Source organism: Lontra canadensis, unplaced genomic scaffold (assembly GCF_010015895.1).
Source record: "Lontra canadensis isolate GAN:19392208 unplaced genomic scaffold, GSC_riverotter_1.0 scaffold21, whole genome shotgun sequence".
NCBI classification, from domain to species: Eukaryota; Metazoa; Chordata; class Mammalia; order Carnivora; family Mustelidae; genus Lontra; species Lontra canadensis.
In genome coordinates, this window is record NW_022631015.1 from 7,808,740 (window position 1) to 7,832,579 (window position 23,840).

Here is a 23,840-nt window from a genome sequence, read left to right on the forward strand (position 1 = left end):
ATAAGATACTATCTCACACCCATTAGGACTGCTGCTACCAAAGAAACAGAAAATAACAAGTGTTGACAAGGATGCAGAGAAAATGGAACACTTGTGCACTGTGGATGGGAATACAGAGAGGTGTGACTACAGAAAACAGGATGGTCATTCCTCAGAAAATTAAAAATTGAATTACCAATTCATCCAGTAGTTCCACTCTTGAGTGTATACCTAAAAGAACTGAAGGCAGGGGTTTGAACAAATAGGTGTACACTCAAGTTAATAGCAGTGTTATTCACAATAGTGGTAATGTGGGAGCAACACCAGTATCCAAAGGCAAATGAATGGATACACAAAAAATGGAATATACATATAATGGAGTCCTAGTCACTCTTAAAAAGGAATGGAATTCTGATACTGGCTATGACATAGGTGAACAAAGAAATAAGCCAGTGACAAAAAGATAAATGCTGTACTATTCCACTTAGCACAGGTACCTAGACTAGCCCAATTATAGGGACAGACAGTAGAGTGCTGGTTGCCAGGAATAAAGGAAGCGGGAAAGGGCAGTTAGTGTTTAACAGGTAGAGTCTCAGTTGTGGTAGATGGAAGTTCTGGAAATGGATAGTAGTGATGGTTGTAGAGCAACGTGAATGTACTTAATGTCACAGAACTACACACTTAAAAACAGTTAAAATGGTAAATTTTATGTTATACGTATTTTACCACAACAAAAAAATTCTCATATCAGGTGTCAGAGGGTTCTTTCTAAATGAAATCAGTTGCATTCTTAAATGAGTGGATAAATGTGTTTTTAAAATAAAATTAGAAAATGCCAACTTTAAAAGAGAAGGAAGAGAAGTTTATAAATGAGCTACAACTGTGTACAGAGTATTTCGCTGTAATGGTTTTTATTGTTCTCTACAAGGAAGAAATAGTAATAGAACATTGACTTACATATATCTCATGAGAGATAAATTTAAAAAGAAGCCAACCTATGTCTAAGAACAGGTCTATAAGTGAAATGTAGGATACATAATAAAATCAAAATTTTGTATATATTATAGTCTAAGTCAGTGATTCTTAACTGGGGGGTGGGGTGGATTTAAACCATCATTTAATTTTCTCTTGTCCCTTAAATTTTTGGTTATCACAGCACAGGTTAGGGGGAAGTGCTATTGGCATGTGGTGGGTAAAAGCCATAGATGCTTCTAAACATCCTACCAACCTGCCACAACAAAGAATTATCTATTCTAAAGGTCATAGTGCAGAGGTTGAGACATCCTGGCCTACAGGGAAACTCTGAGTAAGCCAACTAAGGCCTAAAGGCCCTTTCAAACATCTGTCAGTATACACTGTCACTAATTTAACCTAGGCCTTATACCAAAAAATGAAGAAGAATTTACTGCAGTAAGAAGTGTCAGAATGTGACAGCCATCAGAAAGGATTTTAAACAGACTACCGCATACTGATCTATTCCTTTGTACTGTCAAACTCTGTGACGAACAACGTATGTGCTATTTCGTTGCTCTCATGAAAAAATCGTGCAGGGGTGTAACTAAAATCAAGTGAGTATCTGTAGACAAGATGAATCAGAGGATTCGTATTTATTATTATCTCTAATATGGTCGAATATGGCTTCAAAAGTTGACACGTGTGCATGAACCTAAGTTTAAACTGCTGATGGGTATTCACAGCGTGTTTCCCTTGATGGTATATTTTTAAGTCCGTGAATTTTCTAAACCAGCTGTATTTTCATTTCACTACTTCTAATGCTAGCTTCCAAAATGCAACTTTGTACTAGAGGGTAGTTTTCAAGACATATGTTGAACAACTGGGGAATGTGCATTTACTGTTCTTCTGAATGTACTTTTAGGTATCAATTGTGGGAAGTGTAATTTGGATGAATGACGTTTATCATAATTTACTTCCCACAGAATTCCACATATTGTCTTGACATAAAAGAATTAAAGATTAATGGCAATAGTCTATTTTATTCCATTACTACTCCCATCTTTCTTTGTTCTGAGAGCCATTCAAATATACAAAATGTAGCCAACAGTATAACCAAGGGCAACAATTAACACGAGACTGGACGACCCAGCTAGAGGTCAGTTTTGCTTTGTACACATTTGCTAGATGAAAATTTACACTTGTCTGTATCTTTTATACATATGTAATCTGAAACCTCTGCCATGTCAAAGTTTCTGCAGAAATCAGATACAGCAGTATAGAAAAAGGGTCCTTAAAGATACATATTTCAAATGTTCTGCTAACTAGACAAGCACTAAAAAAGAAAAAGAGACTAAAGGTTTATTGATCTGCAGAATATGAAGAATTATTACTTTTCTCTGAGCGTTGTCTGAGAAATGCATCTTTGTGTAACATTCAGCTGGTCAATTTTATTAAATTATCTTGAGAAAAGAAAATAATTGGAGTGGATTCTTACACATGTAGCTTTGTAAATGCCGTGAGCATGGCACAGTTAGTGAAACACATTTCAGTACATTCTAAAATACTAATTTTTAATGTGCATTCCACATTAAAAAATAGTTCAGTAACATTCTCCGACATAATACCTGTAAGAAATATATGTAAGACTAACATAATCTAAGGCCTTTATTATTTCTTAAAGCCATTTTTATTCAAACCAAGGTACAGTATCTTAGTATATTTTAATTTAAGAAATCGTGAATGCGTGGAATTCTCAAATGCTCTTCAACTGAAGAGACCACAGCAGGGCTCCTACCCACAGAGTGACTGCCTGAACCTTAAACAATAATTGAGCTGGCAGAGGGAAAATGGTGCCTTCCACTTGATGCAGTACAATTTGCAAAGCTGTTTCATGCAGATTATATACTACAATTTACCTGGTAAGGAGAAAAATCAATCTGTCAGGTAAGTGTAACTGGTATTTATTTTGCAACTGAGGAGCTTGAAGCTCAAGGATTTGTGTAAGGGGATGAGGCGAGCCAACAAAGGGAACACCAGAAGTAGAGGACTCCAGGTATTTTCTCACCTAAGCTGGTCATTTTCCTACTTATACACTGTTAATACGCCAAAAGTGAAAAAATTCCACATGACAAGAGAAATTATTCCAATTAAATTTAATTTTAGGTTAGTTCTGCTCAAGAGTGGCAAGAATTGACATTTTATCACAATCGTAACTGTTCTGACAATGTCTTAGGGAAGAAAGATCAATAATGTCTGAGCGCATATTCACGTGAATCTGCTTAAATCATATAATAACATGCTACACAGAACACTCTTTTTTAAAAATTTTTATTTTGAATAAATAAATAAATAAATAGAATTGCTTATTTACGCAACAGCCAGTATAGCCAGTGTGCTATCAAATAGCTTTTCTGCTTCTCAAAACCAGAAATGCTGCTGGTGCCCTCCACCACAAATTGTTTAATATAGCATTCAAGATTCTCCACAATCATCTCCGGAAATAACCATTTAGATACTCTACATAGTGGCTGTGCGAGACTATGGACTTCTCACGTCTTTTGTCTTTGCTTACACTGTATCCCCTCATCCTACAATAGCTTTCTTCCCATCCTCCATCAACTGAATTCCTACTCACTGATTAAGGTTGGGCTCGAATGCCACCATGTTCCTACTACATTACTCCCTCTGCCAAGATCCTACAAAATTCTTTGTAACTTGAACACAGGTCTTACTTTATCCTACATCATACTACTGTTAGTGGTTTGAGACTCCTCTTCTGGATTGTTAGTTCCTGAGTGTATGAACTGCCTTAAAGTTAACAATCTAAAATCTTTCATCCCCAGTGGCACCCCACAGAGTAGAGAAACAAAAAATATCTGCTGTCCAGCCTGGGATGGTCCACATGAGCTCCTGTGCCTGCCTTTACAGTGCTCTCTGGACACTGTACGCACTACACCCTGACAGGTTTCCCAGTGGCTTTGCCTTGCCATTCTGTCAACATGCTCAGGGGCCCTGCTTCCTGACCCAGCCTGCCAGGCCCCTACTCCTCCTGGGCAGTCTTCACCTGCCTGAATGTCAAGTCCTTTCAGTAAGGTCTAACTCACCAAATTTTTGAATTTTTAAACTCTGTATTGATATTTAAACAGAGGCTGTGGAAACTTAAACTCTGGCAAGGTTTTTTCACTCGGTTTTTATACAGTGCAGATCTGAACACAACCCATTCCATAGAAATGGAGATAGTAACACTTGTTGATACATAAAATGCATTATATTCAGAATGATTTAGTATTTTCAACATTTCTTAAAAAGCCTATCTTTGTTAGTTTACAACAATGATTAAGTTATAAAAAATACATAAATTGTAAGTGAAAACAGCAAAAAAAAAACCCCATAGGAACTTACATTCTTGTGCTGTTTTTCCACATCTGAATGTACTTAAGATAGACTTTCAATAAGCAAAGCACTACTCAGCAAGTGATTCACATACTCATAGGACTATTCACTAAATAACTCACCCACAGGCATGAATCCTTCCTTTTCTAGAAGAAATATACATAACCTGCTCATCAATGTTTCATGCTTAAAAAAAAGATTTATATTTCTAATCTGGTGGGTATTTTTTGTCCTGTGTAAAAGTCTTATTCTCTGTTCTCAATCAGACAAATACTACTTTCAGGGAAAAGATGGTAATGTTGAAAAAGAAAAAAAAAAAGAGGTCTACAATTTGAACTAGAAGAATATGGATGGTGCAATCATGTGTTCACACCTCCTCAACGTATCTTCAATGAATTAGTCATTTTTAAATCTTTTTAAATCACTGCATAAAGAAAACAAATTGAAGGTTGTTTTTTTAAATCAAAAGCAACTGCTGGGGCACCTGGGTGGTTCAGTGGGTTAAAGCCCCTGCCTTTGGCTCAGGTCATGATCTCAGGGTCCTGGGATCAAGCCCCACATTGGACTCTGCTCAGCAGGGTGCCTGCCTCTCTGCCCACCTGTGATCTCTGTCCATCAAATAAATAAAATCTTAAAAAAAAAAAAGCAACTGATAACAATATGATGACAGAAAGAGTTATAGACCCCATTAGCCAAACGATCTACTTTTACCTTCCTTCGTTCCTGTTCCCTCTGTTGGAGTCTACAGACTGAGTCAGAAGCCGTTTGCACTGAAATAAAACAGACAATGGGTTTCAGTCAGCAGTCCTTATTCAAGACTTACCTGAAAAAAACAAAACAAAACACACCAAAATTTGGATTGTTTCAGATCTCATGAAGCTATACAAAAGAACTGATCCTATTTTGATCATGGTGAGGTGGCTAGAAGGGAAAAAAGAAGTTTTGCTAGTATATTAGGGATGCCGTCATTAGAACCACCATCATTCTTGAACCTTGAGGTACAAGCCAAGAGCATTTTAAGTACTAATTCCAATGACAAGTTGTCAACAAGGACTACAGAATTCTCTAAAAAGATATAAAATGCCTGATAAATTTATCATTAGTCTGTCTCTACAGTGTCTCTTTCGTTTGTTCACCCTCCTTCCCCCTTTTCTCATACACGTGAACTTCTCTCTTGCAGGCAGTACTTGATACTTATAATGCTTCCACAACTTTCTGTTCTTGCTTCTCCTCTCTTATCTGTTAATTCATCCTCACTGCCACCACATTCAAATTTCTGTTTTCACTGAGTGATTTCCCTTTCCAATGGACCACAACTATTAGTAGTAATTATTAGACTTATTTATTAAGTATCACTATGTGCCCAGACCTATGCTAAGTACTTCCCATGTACTATTCCTTTTAAACGCACTTTCCTATTAGGAGAGGATCACTGTCCCATTTTACAGATTTCTGGCATCTGTAAAAAAACTGAGGTACAAAGAGGGGGTAATACGACTCGTAAGTACAGAAAGCAGGATTAAAATCAGACCCCTGCCTCTAAGAACTTGGCTCATACCCTCAACACTCTGCTTCTCTCATGATCTCATCAAGGAAACTGGTCTTCATCCAACAGTTTTTCAGACCTCTTCATTTACTCGATCCACTGTATTTCTGTACACAAACGTTTTCACTTATTTCACTGTTTTGCATGCAGGTTAATAGCAAGCCATAGTCAAAACTGGAGTTGAGCACTTAGTCATATAACTTGGCATGCCTGCTTGCTCATTGATTTACTTGTCTAACACTGAATGAGCATTTACTACGTGCCAGGTGCTGTGACTGCTGCTGTTCCTAATACCTTAGCACCTTAGTTCCTCATCTGTAAATTAAACCTAACGACTAATAAGAGGACTTTGGAATTGACATTAAATGAGATAATACAGTAGCTACTAGACTCACAAATAATAACTGTGTATTAATGCCGCGGAGAACAGTTCTTTGCACAGTGTAAGTAGTTAAGGAGTGTTACCACTATTTGTCTTACCGTACTATCCCTACTGAAAATACTTTCCTTACTCCTTTCTTCTAATGAAAATGTTTTACTTGTCTTCAAAGAACAGTTCAAGGTTGACAGTTTTCATAATAAGGACCTTCCAGATTAATCCTTTCCCTATAAGGATTTTCTCTTATTTGAAATCCCTTTACCAGGTAGGTATGTATCTCACCACTTCATTTTGCAATTGCTTAAACAGAGTTTTGCCTAGTATTTCACAATTCTGCCTTCCTATCCTACTCAAACCTAGCCCCAAATAACTCACAAGTTCCATAACAGGGAGGGACTGTGATTTCCCTTTCAGAAAAATGTTAGGTCCCTCCCTGTGAGAATATGGTAAAAGAGGAGGACTCTGCTTTTCAAAAGTAATGTTTTTATCAGTAACCATTTATTTTAGTTTTATCAAAGACAATATTTTAGGACTGAAAATTATGTTCCCAATCATTGTTTGTTCTAAAAGAAAAGATGAAAACAAAACAAAATGGGAACTGATTAGATCTGCCTTCTTTCTATGGCATATTAATATTACATCATTTTTCCCAAGCAGTGGTTCTATCATTTCCTGATTGGATTTTTTTCCCCCGACTCCAAACATAACTTTTTAAAAAAATCCATTTTGCAGTCTTTGGGTGCTTCTTCATTTTCCAATCATTCTGGGTTTAATGTAAAAGAAGAGTTAAAAGACCGTAACACTATTCTGTCATTTGTTATGTTCTTTAAAATTTTAATTAGAAATTAATCAGATTTCTAATCAGACAAGTAAATCATCAGAGGCAAACTTTTGTTCCTTATAGGGACTGTCTTTGGTCTCAGACAGAATGATCATTTTTAGAAATGTCAGTCCCTTCGAAGTAACTGATTTTTTAATTCTTTAGCCACACAATAATAAAGGCTTACTTTCTAATTTCATGAAATATGCTTTTCTAAAATACAAGAAAAATCATGGGACTATACCAAACATTCCTTCTTCATGATTAGAGATCCCAAGGGGAAAAGGCCCATTATGCAAACCTTCCCATCACCTCCGTATCACTTACTGGTTATACCTAATTCAGTAGGAAGCTGTTTCCCCTGTTGTCTCAGTGTTTTAGGAGACCGTACTGATTTTAAAGCATCGAGAATTTGGCAAATTATTTTTTTTCAACCAAAAGATTTTTTGAAATTAGCACCACATACAGTAATTGTGCCACAGACAACAGTTAACAACATCCCGACTGTCCTCACACAAGAGAAGCAAATACATTCTATCAAGGTGTGTGTATGTAAACTTCAAATACATACATAAGCAAATAATTTTGGTTTGGTAGCAGAAGACGTTGGCTGAATTCTCATTCATTCATTTCAATGAACACAATTACTTCATGACTACAATGTGTCACTGTTTTAAGTGTCGGGGTACTGCAGAGAACAGTCTCTGAGCTCATGGAACTTATGTGTCAGTTGGGAAGACAGACAACATATAGATAAAGACTGAGCACATTAGGACTTGGCTCATACGTTAGGTCGTGGTGGATATTCCGGAGAAAAACAAAGCCCAGTAAAGAGGCCAGAGAATGCCAGAGTGACGGGCGTTATTACAAAGGAGCTAGGAGGGTCTCACTGTGGACACTTGAGCGGAGATCTACAGGAAACGACAATGTACAAAAACCTGACAAGAGTATTCCAGAGGGAACACTGAAGTGGGAGCACATTTGCACATACTAGGAGAAGAATAAGGAGGCCAGAGTAGCTAGAATGAAGTGTGGGAAAAGAAAACGGAAGAAAATAAAAGTCAGAGTGGGTCCAATCATGTAGAAACGTCCAGGCCACTCTAAGGATTTTGGCTTTTCTTTAAGCAAGGTGAGGAGATCCTGATATAGTAATGACAGGAGCCAAGTCACATTTTAAAAAGATCACTCACGCTCCTATGTGGAGAACAGATAACAGGGAAGAAAGACATGAGTTACGTGACTACTAGAACAATCTAGGTGAAAGGTCGTCATTGTGGCTTAGACCAGGGTGGTGGCAGTTAGGGACACGATAAGGGCATCAGGTTCTGGTCGCGGTCTCAAAGTGAAGCCAAAAAAATATATTAATAAAATACATGTGAGGGAATGAATGGGAAGGAGAATGGAAAAGGGAGAAGAGGAAGGAGATGGGGAACAGAGGCAGTCAGTGAAGAAGAAAATACTGGTGAAAATTCTAACTGGTAAAGTGCTATAAATAATTGGTTAGTATTTTAAACTGCTGAATTCCTAAAGATTTCTAGGTAGAGACAGACTGAAGCAAAACGAGGCAAACTTAGTCCCCCACCTAACTCACAAGATAAATAAAACGTTAAGAAAAACAAAAGGTAAAAATTCCCTCATTTACCGAACAAGGGCGAATTAGAGTTGTATATTGTAAACTCTGAAATATGGCAGCCAAGAACTGAGACTCCTAATCCCACTTTAATTACTTCATCCCCCAAAAGTTAGAAAAAGAAAATGAGTTGACAAAATTCTTAGAACTCTAATATGCTTACATTTGTACAGAAACAGATTTGGGGGCGGGGGGAGAAACCACATAACATGTGAGAGACAGATAAGACAGACAAAGCACCTATTCGGAAAAGAAAACCTAATACAACTTTCCACAGGTACTTTGTTATACAAAATAACAATATGAACTCATTAAAAGAGAGCAAACACACTGCATGAAATGAGAAATGAAGTCACAGTGCTAAGGAAACAAAGCGAGAACTATCACAATATCATTACAGATCTAATCAATAGATCAGAAGGAACTGAACAGTCTACGACTAAAAAAACAATCGGTAGCGCTGGAAGTGTAGGACAGAAATCAAATACTGCAAACCTTGATAAAGTTAAAATTTTCCAGTGATGGGCTGGGGAAGAGAGGCAGGAGGGGAAAGCGGCCTCCAACTCTCAAGGCATAAATTAATGCAGAAATAATAACGTGACTTTAACGGCTGAGTGTTTTTTAATGATTTTTTTGTTTTTCTAATTTTTTCTTTGCTCTTTAGTAACCACTATCTTTTATAGTAAAGAAACACTTAAAATAACCTAAAGGCTGCATCTTGATGACTTGATGGGCTGCTTTTTCCCTATCCTCCTAGAGCTCTCATTTACTTTTTGTGATTTTTATGGAGCCACAGGTCAGTTTTTGTTCTAAAGCTTCTGGTCACCAAATCTGGAGACACTCTGCAAGGTGGGTGGCTACCCAGCCCAAAGCAGAAATACTTCTAAGCTGACGATTCCGTCATAGTTCTACATTCCAGTAATTCAAGACGTCCGCACCTTGCTGCTCCACAGTTCCTTAGTTCTGTGCAACACGTGGGACCACCGGCTTAAGGCCACACCTGCAGAATTCTGAGCACACAGCTCTCCACCGTGCACGGGAAGAGATAAATGTGGCAGTTGTGTTAAGAGGCACAAAACAAAACCTAACTCATCCCTTGGCTTGTAAAGTGCTACTTAGGTTGGAATATATTCCAGTATATTCCATATAAACTTGCTTGCATGATTTCATAAAACTCACAGATTTTTACCAAGTTTAACCCAATTTTTTTTTATATACTCAAAGTGTAGAAAAGGCAAGTTACAAGCACATCTCAAATGCATTCATAAGTATTCTCATTAATAATAATTCAAGTTTTACTGTTAGTATAACATCTAGAATGATTGTCAAGGTTAAGGAAATGACAGTACAAACAAACACGGGACATCTGTAGTAAAATGCAAAAGCCTACAGTCAATTTTAGACGTTCTACTACTCCACTCAAAGAAACCAAACGTAATACAGGGTATTCACTGTCTCCAAGCTCCTAAAGGCATCAGACTACATAAGACTAACCTGGACTTGAATACAAAGACTTGCTTTCAGTTATCAACCAAATCTCCCTGCAGCTTTCCTTCATAGATCATTATGTTACTGGCTAGTTTTGTTTTTTCTTTTTTATTCCCCAGAAAGGTATTTTTTTCAGTTACCAGCATTACCTATCCCTGGACAAGCTGAATACCATCAATATAGATCTAAGGAGAAGCCTTGAGTAAAAGCAGTTATTAATAAAACTTTTATGTCATTACTTGATATGTTTAATAAGGATTCTTTTTGAATATCTCTCCAAAGTATAACATTTTGCTCAATGAAAAATGTTATAAGATACAAATATTTATGACAGGATTTTTTTTTTTAAGTTAAAAACTCTAGTATCCTGTTTGAAAAAGAAGCTTCATTTCATAGCCTAAGTCCTAATTATCAAACTTCTTCTTATGGATAATTAAAAAAACAAAAAAGGTAAAATGTGTTCCAATCGTCTCACATCCTAAAAGGACTGATTGCCTTGTGCACCCTAGATGCACCCTTCTCACTTTGGAGACTGAGGTTCTCAATGTCAACGGCAACGTACATGAATCACGAGATAGTCAATGTTCTCTGTGGCAGGGCTTCCAATTTGTACGTTTTGGTTAAGAATTCTCTCTCTACCTACTATCAAAATACTGAAGGAAATACATTTTGGCATAGCATTCATTTGAAAAAGAACAATATATATATTAAAAACAAAACAAAACAACAACAATGCTGGCTTACATCTCTGGAGAACGTGGTTTAAGTTGTCGTGCATGATTTCTCTACATTTGGGAAGAGTATGTTCGTTTGTTTCATGGATCATATTCTTCAAATTTTCAAGAACTCGCATTTCTCGAAGACCACGTTTTTCCTATTAAAAGAAAGTAAATTACTAATACATACTGTGTCTTAAATCTCAGTAATTACTTTCTGGGATTTCCAGCCAGGTTTCGGTTGTTATGCCATTACTTATTAATGAAATTTACACAGCTTTCTTCCAATTATTTGGCAATAAATGAGGTCACAACCTGGAGGCATTTTTTTATTTGAAATGCTTCAAAAGTTGCAATATGAGTAATATTTTTATAGCAACGTTTAAAACTGGGCAGGAGAAACACTAAATGAACAGAAAGAGGCCTAGTCTGCCACATACTTCATTCTGTACAGAAAAGAAATTAGACACCCTTGATCTAATTTTAATTTTGCTGTTCTTACATCAAACACATAATAATAGCTCCCATTACTATGCTGTTTTTAAATCTCATTCCATTTTTCTCAAAAATTGTGCAGTAAAGGTAACAACATGTAGATACTCCTCTATACAGAGAAGAGTTAACACTGACCATTCTCTTTAGAAAGGCCTGCTTACAAGGCTGGCCTTTGGCCAGGGTCTGGGACCTGGCCCAGTAAATAGTTCCCTGCACTAGTATAAAACTTTCTATAAATGATAAGACACATCTTTTCTTTTGGGACTCTGGAATTCTGACACATGCCAGGCACAGACTGCCTACCTGAGCAAATCCAATAAATCCCTGGACTCCTAGACGCCGGTGAGTTTCTCCAGTAGGCATTTCACCTGTGTTGTCACAGCTCATTGCTGCGGAAATGCCGCACAACCTGTGTGACTCCACTGAAGACTCTTGGAAGCTTCTGCCTGGTTTCCTCCAAAATCTATGTCATGCACCTGTTCCCTTTGCTGATTTTGCTCTGTATCCTTCTGCCGTATTAAAGCCTACGCACCAGTATGACCATATGCTAAGGCTTATTGTCAATTACTGAACCTGGATGTGGCCTTGAGGACCCCAGACACACCCCCTCTTCAGAAAGCGACTTTAATACCACCCCCCATCACCACCACTTGAGGGTAGGCCAGACTTAATGTCTTGCTTCCAAAGAACAAAGTAGGGAAAGCAAAAAATACTGACTTCAGAGTAAAGACAATGAAGGCTGACATCATTAGTGATGTCATGATGATAACATGTACCCTCTGATGCAATGTGACAAGGGCACTTCTCCAAAACCCATAACCCAGCCTAATCTTAAGAAAAACATCAGACAAACCCAGATTGGGAGACATTCTACAGGCTACTGGCCAGAATTCAAGACTGTAAAAGTCATGAAAAACCAAGAAAGATAACCGTCACAGGCCGAAGAAGACGAAAAAGACAGTCGAGTAAATGCAACGTGGTACCCTGGATTAGGTTCCAGAATAAAAAGAGGACTGTAATAGAAAAACTGATGAAACCCAAATAAAGCCTAGTATTTCATCAATAGTAATGTATCAATGTTAGTTTCTTAGTTTTTTACCCATTATATAAGATATTAGTAGGGAGAGAAATTGAGTGAGGGATATATATGAGAACTATTTATACTACCTTAGTAACTTCACTGTCAGTTTAAAATTAATACAAAATAAAAAGTTCATTTAAAAAAGAAGGGTAGTAAACTTGATTGTAGGGAAATAATACGTTAATAGTATTGCTGAGGTTTTTATTTTGTTCTGAGCCACTCCTAGCTCTTCATTTTGTTTTGAGCCGCTACGGAGCAGCTATGGCCAGATTTTTACTAATTTTTCCACAGTAAAAATGAAAAAGTTATACAAAGGTTGAGGAAGAATCAAAAGTGAATCCTGTACTTATCACCAATCAACAGTTCTCAACTCCTGGCTTTTTTTTTGTTCCCTCTGTAACAATGCATACCTTCTCCTGCCCACAATTCTAGATTCTTTTGAAACAAATCCCAAACAGCACATCATTTCAACATCTTTTAAAAGACAAAGGTTCCTCTGTTAAAAAAAAAAAAAAAAAAAAAAAAAAAAAGAAAGAAAGAAAGAAAAGAAAAGAAAAGAAAAAAGAAAAAAAAAAGTACACGGGCGCTTGGGTGGCTCAGTTGATTTAGGGACTGCCTTTGGCTCAGGTCATGATCCTGGAGTTCTGGGATCGGATTCTGCTTCTCCCTCAGACCCTCCCTCTTCTCATGCTCTCTCTTTCTCATTTTCTCTCTCTCTCAAATAAATAAATAAAATCTTAAAAAAAAAAAGTTGAAAAAAATACAGTAAGACCACCTCTTTGTCCCTTTCTCTCCTCACACTCACACACATACACACGTGCTCAATAATAATTCTTTAATACTATTAAATATCAAGGTGGTATTCCCATTTCCTCAAGTATCTCATTAATGTTCTTTTTTATCCCCATTTAAACCAAAATCAAAGTAAAACTTATATATTGCAACTGATTAATATGTTTCTTAAATCTTCTTTTAATCTACAGATTTCCCCTCCATCACTTTTTTCTTTGCAATTTGTTGAAAAAAAAAAAAAAAGTGAGTCATCTGTTCTGCAGTTTCCCACAGTCTGTTATTTGGCTGAATGAACCCCTGTGGTGTAATTTAACATATCCCTTTGTCTGTTCTCTTTCCTGTAAATTAGTAGTTAGAACTAGAGGCTTGATCAGATTCAGGGTTTTGTTTTTTTGTTTGCAAGAGTATTTCAGAGGTGGGCTGTGTACTTTCAGCAGGATGTTGGTAGCATTCCGTCTTCGTTTATCAGCAGGAATACTTCTGGGAAAAAAAAATTTCCTCTCAACTATTTAGTTACTCTTAGGAATGCTTACATGTGAATGGCAAAATAAAGCACTTGATTATTTCCTCTTATTTTACAGTTAAAAATAATGATTTGGTTCCCTAGTATTCTCTAAAGGTTTCTGTTTGTTTCTACACATTCCTATGACTCACGGAATTAACATATTTGAAGTTTTCAAGCCATTACAGTATTTTTCCTTACTGGTGGTCAAACTGTCCTATCTTTGTCCAGTGGGAGCCCAGTCAACTGTGTTCTGCAATGCTTTAGACAAAACCGTATGTTTTGGGGGCACCTGGATGGCTCAGTGGGTTAAGGCCTCTAACTTCAGCTCGGGTTGTGGTCCCAGAGTCCTGGGATCGAGCCCCGCATTGGGTTCTCTGCTCGGCGGGGAGCCTGCTTCCCCCTCTCTCTCTGCCTGCCTCTCTGCCTACTTGTGATCTCTGTCTAATAAATAAATAAGATCTTTAAAAAAATTGTATGTTCTTCAGTAGCTGCTTTGCTTTCTGATACAACTGGGTGCTCCAGGCTCACCTTGGAGATTTCTGGACTCAGACGTGGAATCAGCAGGTCTCTAAACACCACAAATATTTAGGAACAGTATTTGAGAATGAACACTAGGGGCGGTCACTGCTACTGGGTCTGTCATTATTTCTAGGGCTTTCAGTGGACAAGGTTACAAAATAGGTTATGTGCTTCTAAAAGATCCATTTTAAGTTCATACTCACGAATTAAGAATAAGGTTTTTAATTACTGTTCTGTTACCCGTTTCTTTGCAGTTCTCGAAAACACCAACAGAACTAAACATTGGCTTTATCACCACTTCACTCAAACGACAATGACGACACTAGCTTCAACAAAATGATTACTGCAAACAGCGTAATGGTTGGTTTGCTGTTGCTGCTGCTGTTCTGAAGGGATCTTCCATTAAGAACGTACCATCAAACTGCCGTTTGTTTCAAAGTTACTGGCAACAGAATTGCTCTCTGCATGCCAAGGCAACCATCCAGAAACACTGGTTTGTTTTTTGACGCTTTGCTTGATTTTTAGGATCTGTTCCTTAAAACTTAATTTATGTAAAATACTTACATGTCTCCAAAGTTACACCTATAAAAAATATATATACATTCAAAAAAGTCTAGCTTCTCTCCATGTCCTTTGCACTGTATTCCTTCCTAACTCTCTCCATAGGTAATTATTTTAAAAACTTTATCCTACCACCGTCTTAAGTATGTGGATATACATCCACATACATATGCGTATATACACATATACACACACAGGCATGTATGTGTATGTGGATGTATTTGATGTGAAAATGCTGGAGTTTGGAGTGAATGGTCAAGAAAGAATTCTTGAGGTGTCTTCAGGGCAAAAAGGTGGTTTTCTTAAAGCCTGGGGACAGGACCCGTGGGCAGAAACGGCTGCACTTGGGGTTGTGAGGATGATTGATTAGGGATAGTATAAGCCTCTAAGGAATTTGAGATCAGGCATGTTCAGTGGGATATGGCCACAGACATCTTCCTTTAAGGAATTTGGAAGCACGGTTTCCAAGACCTTGAGGGACTAGCTGTTATGAGGTAAAGGTCATTTGCTACTGTTCAGTAAACCCTTAGTCATGTGACCCTTCAGACGTTTACCAGGGGGCCACATGCTTGGAAGACTATTGCTAAAATACAGAGAGATATGGGGGTAGAGAAAAGGAAGTTTCCAAAGCAATTTTCGTATGTTAAAGAAGACTGAAAGGATCCTGGAGGTCGGGCTGGTATTAAGCTAAGACTGCATTTTGCTCTTAGCAAAGCATAAACACAGAGGCAGTTGAGCTCTGAGAAGAAGGTCACTCTGTCTATCTCAAAGATTTGTCAATGGGCTGTAAGTTGTAAGGAAATTTAATTTTCTCTCTTTTGCCTTTATTCTCCCCATCGTATTTACTCATACGTGTAAGCATATATATATTTCCAATTCCTTCCTTCTTAAATGGAAACATGACATACAGACTATTCTTATGTCACTCTCTGAGGGAAACTCATAAACGCACATACACCAACATACATAATCTTTTTCTGTGTGGTCATGTGATCTATTTGTTCTCTCTCTCTTTTGGCATCTCTTTCACTATTGAGAAGAACTCGGCATTTTTGTTCTCACAGTTGTGTTTATATTAATACTTTATATAATACCCTTGGGCTCCACTTTTTTGGTGACTGTCTACTAGTTCCCTACTATAAGCAGTATTAATATTAGGATCACCTCCTTCTCTAGCTTTCACAGTTCTTCACGATCCAACGTGAAACAATGTCCTTTTACTCCCAGTTAATATTTATAAGACAACAAGAGACAATATCCTACTTTTCATATACACTTCCCTCGGCCTCCACTTTCTGCCAGACCGCATCTGCACTATCAGAAAGCAGCCACTGTGTGTTAAACTCTCTCCCTTACAACTACCATTCAGTCTTAGTTTTGTAAGTAAATACGTATTTAATGCTTACCAACTATTGTTAGGTAGAAGTCTTACCAACTATTTAGGTCATCTGAAACTCACTCTGTGGATTACATAATAGGTTCTTCAGGAAAGGCTCATTTGAACAATATTTGCAGAGTCCTGCAAGACCCAGCAACAGTGGATCTGTGGTCCCTATAGCTCAGGGTCAGTTAGGCTAGACATAAAATCCCCGGCTGTTCAAATCCATTGTCTTCTAGCGTAAGACAGGTAAGTCTGTTAACAATCAGGTCTTCTTCCCCATTTTGTCTATATGCCCAAAGAAAAAATTTTTTCTATGAAATCCAACAGATTAATAAAATTTCTCACTATAGGCCCTTCTGGGTTAATTTTCCCTGACAGCAGTGTGCCCTTCCATAAAATTTCACTAGTATTTTATTTCAAGAAAGCGTTCTTGAATTTTAGTTTTCACATTTGTTCTATTATATCACTTTGGCTTTCTTCTGTAGGGGCTGATTATCAGACATACACTGTATTGCATCTGCTGTATTTACTATCAAAAACTACTCCTTTCTCTTGAATTCTTCTTCTCTCTTTCACTATGTCTTAAATTTCAAACAAGGGCTATCCATTGTGTTTATTCACTCCTGAGTTTCTCCTAGTTTAGTTTTCATTCCTGAAATAATTTTTAAAATTTCTTTTTCCTGAATTTTTCACCTTAGCTTTTTTTTTCCATTTTTGTTTTAGCCAATCAATTTTGAGTTTTTCTGATTCTGATTTATACCATTTTTTCCTCACTTCTAATAGTTTTCTTATGCTTCCCAAGCTCATTTTAAATATTAGGGCATCTTTTTCTGTGGTCATACTTCATTGCTTTAAAGGACATTACTGTTATGGGATTTGACTCCTGCTTACTTTTACGTGAAATTAGTTATCCTCTGTTTTTAGAAGGGAAGGGTGGTCAGGACAGCCTTTCAAATTTGGAAGTTCTAGAATCCCTTTCCTGCTGTTTCACAAAGTATTCAATCTCCTTTAGTTTCTCTGGGTGCAGGGCCTTGTTCCAGAAGGGTGTTTTGGTTTGTGAGTTTCAAACTCATAGGTGGCTTCAGCCTAAAGACTTTCCTGTGGTCTGTTACCACTCACTCAGAAATTAGAACTTGTGAAGTCCCCTCCGAAGGTTCTACCTTTTCCTCAGAATGGCCCCTCAAGCATTCCTGATAGTAATTTTGAGGTTTTCTAGCATTCAACGCTTCACAAGACCCTCCGGCGTTCTTCCATGTCTTCCTTCTGTTTCTGATTCCGCAGAAACCTTTTAGCTATTGGTGATTTGGTCTTCTGGTATTTGGGGAATACCTTGTCTCCTGGTTTTATTATAGATGCTGCTTAGTTTTGCTATTCTAGCTGCTCTATCTCTATTGACAGACTGAAGCAAAAAATCAGACCAATTATGTCAAAGCTGCTGCCACCTTGCTCCCGATGGCACTGGAATCTGAATGAATCAAGACTATAGAGATTTTTGCATTCCTTATGGTACATTTTTTCTTTACCAAGATACAAAAAAGTGGTTCTCAATTCAAATACAAAGACAATGAAAAACAGAAATGGGAGTTCTGTAGTTCTATTCAAATTATAGGTCTTACTCTAGGGTCGATGGATGGGCTCTGGGATTCCAGAATGCCCTTGAAATTGTACTCAAATTGAATAAATATGTCCTCTACATATTCTTCTGGAAGAACCACAATGTACTAAAGTTAAGAAGCACTATCAAAGTTAAAATAAAATATAAAGTTAAGAATCCCTATCAAAACACCAATAGCATATTTCAGAAATAGAACAAATAATACTGAAATTTTCAAGGACCCACGAAAGAACCCAAATAGCCAACATAGTCTTGAGAAAGAAAAACAAACCTAGAGGTATCATAATCCCAGGTTTCAAGATACACTACAAAGTTGTAGTAATCAAAACAGTACACAGAACTGGTACAAAAATCACACATAGGTCAATGGAACAGAATAGAGAGCCCAGAAATAAACCCATGTTTATATGCTCAATTAAGCTATGACAAATGAGGCAAGAAAATACAATGACAGAAAGACAGTCTCTTCAATGAATGGTGCTGGGAAAACTACAGCCACATGCAAAAGAATAAAACTGGACCACTTTCTGACACTGTACACAAAAATAAACTCAAAATGGATTGAAGACCTAAATGTGAGGTCTGAAACCATAAAAATCCTATCAGAAAACACAGGCAATGATCTCTTTAATATTGGCCTTAGGCAAAAGCAACAAAAACAAAAAGAAGCTATAGGATTACACCAAAGTAAAAAGCTTCTGCACAGCAAAGGAAACTTAACCAATAAACTGAAAAGACAAGCTACTGAATGGGAGAAGACATTTGCAAATGATATATCTGATAAGGGATTACTATCCAAAATACATAAAGAACTTATATAATTCAACACCAAAACCAAATAATCCAAATAAAACATGGGCAGAGGACCTGAATAGCCTTTTTTTTTTTTTTTAAGAAGACATACAGACAGCCAATAGACACATGAAAAGAAGCTCAACATCACTCACCATCAGGGAGATGCAAATTAAAACGATAATGAGATATCACTTCACACCTGTCAGAATGGCTAGAATCAAGAAGACAAGAAACACCAAGTGTTGTCAAGGATATGGAAAAAGGAATCCTTGTGTAGTGTTGGTGGGAATGCAAATTGGTACTGTGGAAAACAGTATGGAGATTCATCAAAAAATTAAAAATAGAGGGGTGCCTAGGTGGCTCAGTTGTTGGGCGTCTGCCTTAGGCTCAGGTCATGATCTCGGGGTCCTGGGATCGAGCCCCACATCCGGCTCCCTGCTTGGCGGGCAGCCTGCTTCTCCCTCTCCCACTCCCCCTGCTTCTGTTCCCTCTCTTGCTGTGTCTCTCTCTGCCAAATAAATAAATAAAATCTTAAAAAAAAAAAAATTAAAATAGAATCTACTACTGGGCATTTACCAAAAGAAAATGAAAACACCATTTTTGAAGACACAGCCACCCCTCTGTTTACTGCAGCATTATTTACCATAGCCAAGATATGGGAGCAACAGAAGTGTCCATTAATAGATGAATAGATACAGAAGATGTGAAATGTGCAAGTGTGTGCGTACACACACACACACACACACACACTCTGGACTATTACTCAGCCATAAAAAGAGATGAGATCTTGCCATCTGCAACAACAGGGATGAACTTAGCAGATACTATGCTCAGTGAAATAAGTCAGACAGAAAAGGACAGGGGTAGCTGGGTGGCTCAGTTGGTTAAGCATCTGACTTTTGATTTCAGCTCAGGTCATGATCTCAGGGTGGTGAGACTGAGCACTGCATGGGGCTCTGAGCTCACTAGGGAGACTGCTTGAAGATTCTCTCCTTATTCCTCTACCCCTTCCCCCCAAAATTAATCAATCAAAAAAAAAAAGGACAAATACCATATGATTTCACTTATATGTAGAATCTAAAAAAATAATACAAAGAGCAGAAATAAATCTATAAATACAGAAAACAAGGAGATGGTTGCCAGAGAGGAGGGTGGGGGGGGATGGGCAAAATGAGTGAAGGGGGTAACAAGTACAGGCTTCCACTTATGGAATGAGCAAGTCTCAGGGATAAAGGACATAGCGCTGGGAATATAGTCAATGGTATTATAATGCATTGTATGGTGAAAATGGTAGCTATATCTGTGGTGAACACAGTATAACATATAGACTTGTTGAATTACTACCTGTAGACCTGCAACTAATGTAACGTGTCAGTTACACTTCAATAAAAATAAAAATTAAAAAAGAAGCACTTACTTAAAAGGTTATTTCTTCTAGCAGACAAACTGGTGGTCTTACATTGTAGAAAGGGAGTTTGTAGCCTCATTCATTTAAACAACAAATAGGCTCAATGATAGTGTTATATAAGACAGGATGTTAGAAATTTTCTTTCAATCGCTAAACTCATCAGTCCCACAGGATTTAAAACCATATTGTGTGTATATATAGGTCTATCACATGCTATATGGGACAGACTTTATCCTGATATTTAATAATCTGACAGTCACTCTAATAATCTAACCAAAAATGAGAGATCAGGATGTCATGTGAAATTCTAGTTTGTCCTGCCTTTTAAGGAATTTTCTCTCCATTAATTCAACCCAACCCACATTCAAACTCATGGACACAATCCCTCCTGACTCTGTAATTACTGTATTTATTTGAATCCTTTTTTTTTTTTTTTTTTTGGCCTCTAATTTTAATCATTTTCTCTATTTTTCCCCCTTAGGGGCTAACATTCATTTTTCTTTCTTAGCTCAAACACCAACCCCTCCATGAAAATTTTCCTCCCCCCTCTGCTGGGAGTTGCTTCTGGAGTTGTTTCCTCTTGAGATCTCAAGTGCTCTGTGCTTATTTTATAATAATTCCACCATTAAAACTCACTGTTCATATGTCTTTTTTTCCCCTAGACTGTAAACTTCCTGGAGGTAGACTATTTCTTATTTATTTTTATCTATTTCCTTAACATTATTTCTGGATTCATTCTCCTCTCTTCCTATCAGTCCCCAAATACTATCTGGAGTGGTAAATGTGCCTGTAAAGACTGCTTGCTATTTCCCATCTGCCTTCTTTTTTGTTACATGAAATGCAAATGTCGTGGTTAGAGCTCCCAAAGCCACCTTGAAAGCATAAGGATAGGAGCAACACTCCAGGACGTAGAATGCAAAGTTAGAAGAAAAAGTTGAATCCAGCCCTGGATATTGAGAGAAAAATAAATACTTATTAAAAACTCACCATTTTTCAGGTTACTAGTTTAGTTACTAGTAACTAAACACATTACTTACTGATATACCTAGGTAATCAGTAACTATTCAATAAAGCATTCAGAGAATAAAATTTTCTAAAAATGAAATAAGCAACCAGAGGGGAAGAGGTGGGGGGGGATGGGCAAAATGGGTGAAGGGGAGTGGGAGACACATGCTTCAGTTAACAAACTGAATAAACAGGTCATGGGGATAAAAGGTACAGCCCAGGGAATATAATTAATGGTACTGTGATAGCATTGTATGATGACAGAGGGAAACTACACTTGTGGGGAGCACAGCATAATGTATAGACTTGTTGAATCACTATGCTGTACACCTGAAATTGTGTGTCACCTATGATTCAATAACAAAAGTTTTTCCATTAAAAAAGAGACTTATGAAACTAAAAAAAAAGAAGAAAGAAAGGAAGAAAGAAAAGAAAGAAAGAAAGAAATTTGTATAGGACCATATACCCCAAAAGCACTCCAGCAAAGCTCACTAGCAGTTCCACATGGAGAGGCCATGACCTCTCCCCTGCAGCTAGAAAGATTATGGTCCAGCAGACAATGCTGCACCCACAGACCCTACTGAACTAATGCTCACTGAAAGGGCTCTACTGAGATCTCTGTGCACCAGAATCAACGACATAGAATCATGCAGAAAAGATCTGCATAAAGTCAGGAAAAGATAGTCAACTGTCCAGAAATACTAACAAGCACAAAAAGAGAGCTTAAATATGATAGAACTTCAATAATTTACGTAATGCTGCCACCATGTGGCACTTGTTCCCCTCTTTTAGAAATAAAATTTTGTAAAGAAAAAGATGATTGTTCCCCCGCACATTAACTTTCTGAAACACAAAAACTATAAACAACTTTAGTTTGAAATACTAGCCAGGTTTTCTTAAGATGAACTACGTTTAAATGCGAGAGAGATGAAAGTTCTACAAGTCCTGATAATTCTACTTCACCATTCCTCTCTGCCCAACCATGCCATCTAGGGACAAATTAGAGGATGTTATTGTCTGCAGCAAGACACAAAAGAGCTGCAAATTATGCAGGTATAAATTCAAATCAAAAGCTTCTAAAATGCTTTTAGCTTTTTCCTTCTAACTTGAAGGGAAATGTCAGAACACGATACACAAAAAAAGTTAGTTGAACCTGATACAAAGGAAAGTTTCCACACTACTCTAAACCCTCAGGAAGACCAACTAGGAAGGTTATCATGTAAAAAGCCTGGATCAGGTATGTGGCAAGAAAAGGATTTGGGGCAGCCGGATGGCTTAGACGGCTGTGCATCCCACATCAGCTCAGGTCATGATCTCAGGGTCCTGAGATCAGCTTCCCCCACCCCCATCAGGCTCCACATAGGGCATTATGTTCACTGAAGGGTCTCCTTGTCCCCCAGCCTCTGTTGCTCTCTCCACCCCACAAAATTTAAAAAAAAAAAAAAAAAAAGAAAAGAAAACCATTTAAAGGAGTTATGTTACACTTGGTTGAAGATAACCACTTAAACTTAGCTGACAAGATATTTTTGAGTGCTTCAGAGGTCAGTCTTTAATGACAATATGAGAATGCTTCATGAAGGATGGGTCTGTCTTGTTCATCAGGAGAGCACTGGTTCCTGACATTCTGTCTCACACAAAACAAGTGCTCAAGACACTTAAAGAATAGCTTGTTTCTATTACATGTGATCATTTCCTTCTCTAGTAAACATTTTTCTAATATAAGCTCATGTCATTTGCTTAGCAAATCTCTATTTTCCCTAAAATGGAACTTATTCTTGTTCAAATTATTGCAAATTCTGAATTAGAACATTTTTATTTGACTCTATTTGCTACCAACTTTCTCTTAATACTAAGAGTTAACAACATTCATCAAATATTTCTATGTCACAGATTTTTTAAAAATAACATACCATTTAATTCTCACAAGAACTGTACGGTATATATTATTGCTCCCATTATTAAGTAGGCACCTTAAGCCTTAGTAAAGCAGGTAATCTTAGCTGGTAAGGCGGAGGGGCAGGATTTGAGCCCAAAGACGTCAGGCTTCAAGGCCCATGTTCTTTTTCCCCTCCTCAATATAGCCTCCTTTCCTGACATAGGGCTCGGTCTCACAACTCTGAGATCATGACCTGAGACAAAATCAAGAGTCACACATTTAACTGACTGAGACACCCAGGTACCCTGGTTTAGGCATTTTTTAATACAAGAGAGAATAAGGCATTTCTATACAATGGAGAGTCCTGACTCTTATGGTACCTCTATTCTAGTGAAGGAAGACAGGTAATAAATAAGTAACAAGGAAAATATCAGGTAGTTACAAGAGCTTATGGTAGGCAAAATTCTAAGATGGCCCTTAAGACCCCTACCCCACAGTGTACACACACCTTCTCCCAGTTATTCAATCAAGCCCTAATCGAGGTGCTACTGTATATATATATTCTACAGATTTATTAAGGTCCCAAATCAATTGACTTTAAAAAGGGGAGATTCTCTTCAGTGGCCCTGACTTAATCAGTGAGTCCTTTACAGAGTCTAGGCTCCTCTTGGCAAGCACGAGAGGGAGGGACTCCATGTAAGTGAGACTGACTTATGGTTTTGTTTTGTTTTTCTGATTTAAGTAATGTGTACATCCAATGTGGGGAGTCACACGCTCTACCAACTGAGCCAACCAGGTGTCCCCAATTTATGGCTTTGAAGATGGAAGGGGCCACCTGTCAAAGAATGTGAGTGGCCCCTAGGAGTTCAGAGGGGCCCCTGGCTGAGACCAAATAATGAAAT

The 23,840-nt window shown here is 37.6% G+C and overlaps 1 protein-coding gene across 2 annotated transcripts in view; it reads right to left on the bottom strand.

Annotated features, from left to right (window-relative positions):
- Positions 1-23,840, bottom strand: part of BLOC1S5 (biogenesis of lysosomal organelles complex 1 subunit 5) — a 38,496-nt gene that overhangs the window by 11,313 nt on the left and 3,343 nt on the right. The window contains exons 3-5 of one of the 2 annotated variants that reach the window (XM_032861535.1): positions 10,934-11,063; positions 10,752-10,831; positions 5,038-5,096 (exon numbers count right to left, since the gene is read on the bottom strand). In XM_032861535.1, coding sequence (XP_032717426.1) covers positions 5,038-5,096; positions 10,752-10,831; positions 10,934-11,063 — 269 coding nt within the window. The remainder of the gene's footprint in view (positions 1-5,037; positions 5,097-10,751; positions 10,832-10,933; positions 11,064-23,840) is intronic. The other variant, XM_032861534.1, reaches the window with a different exon arrangement.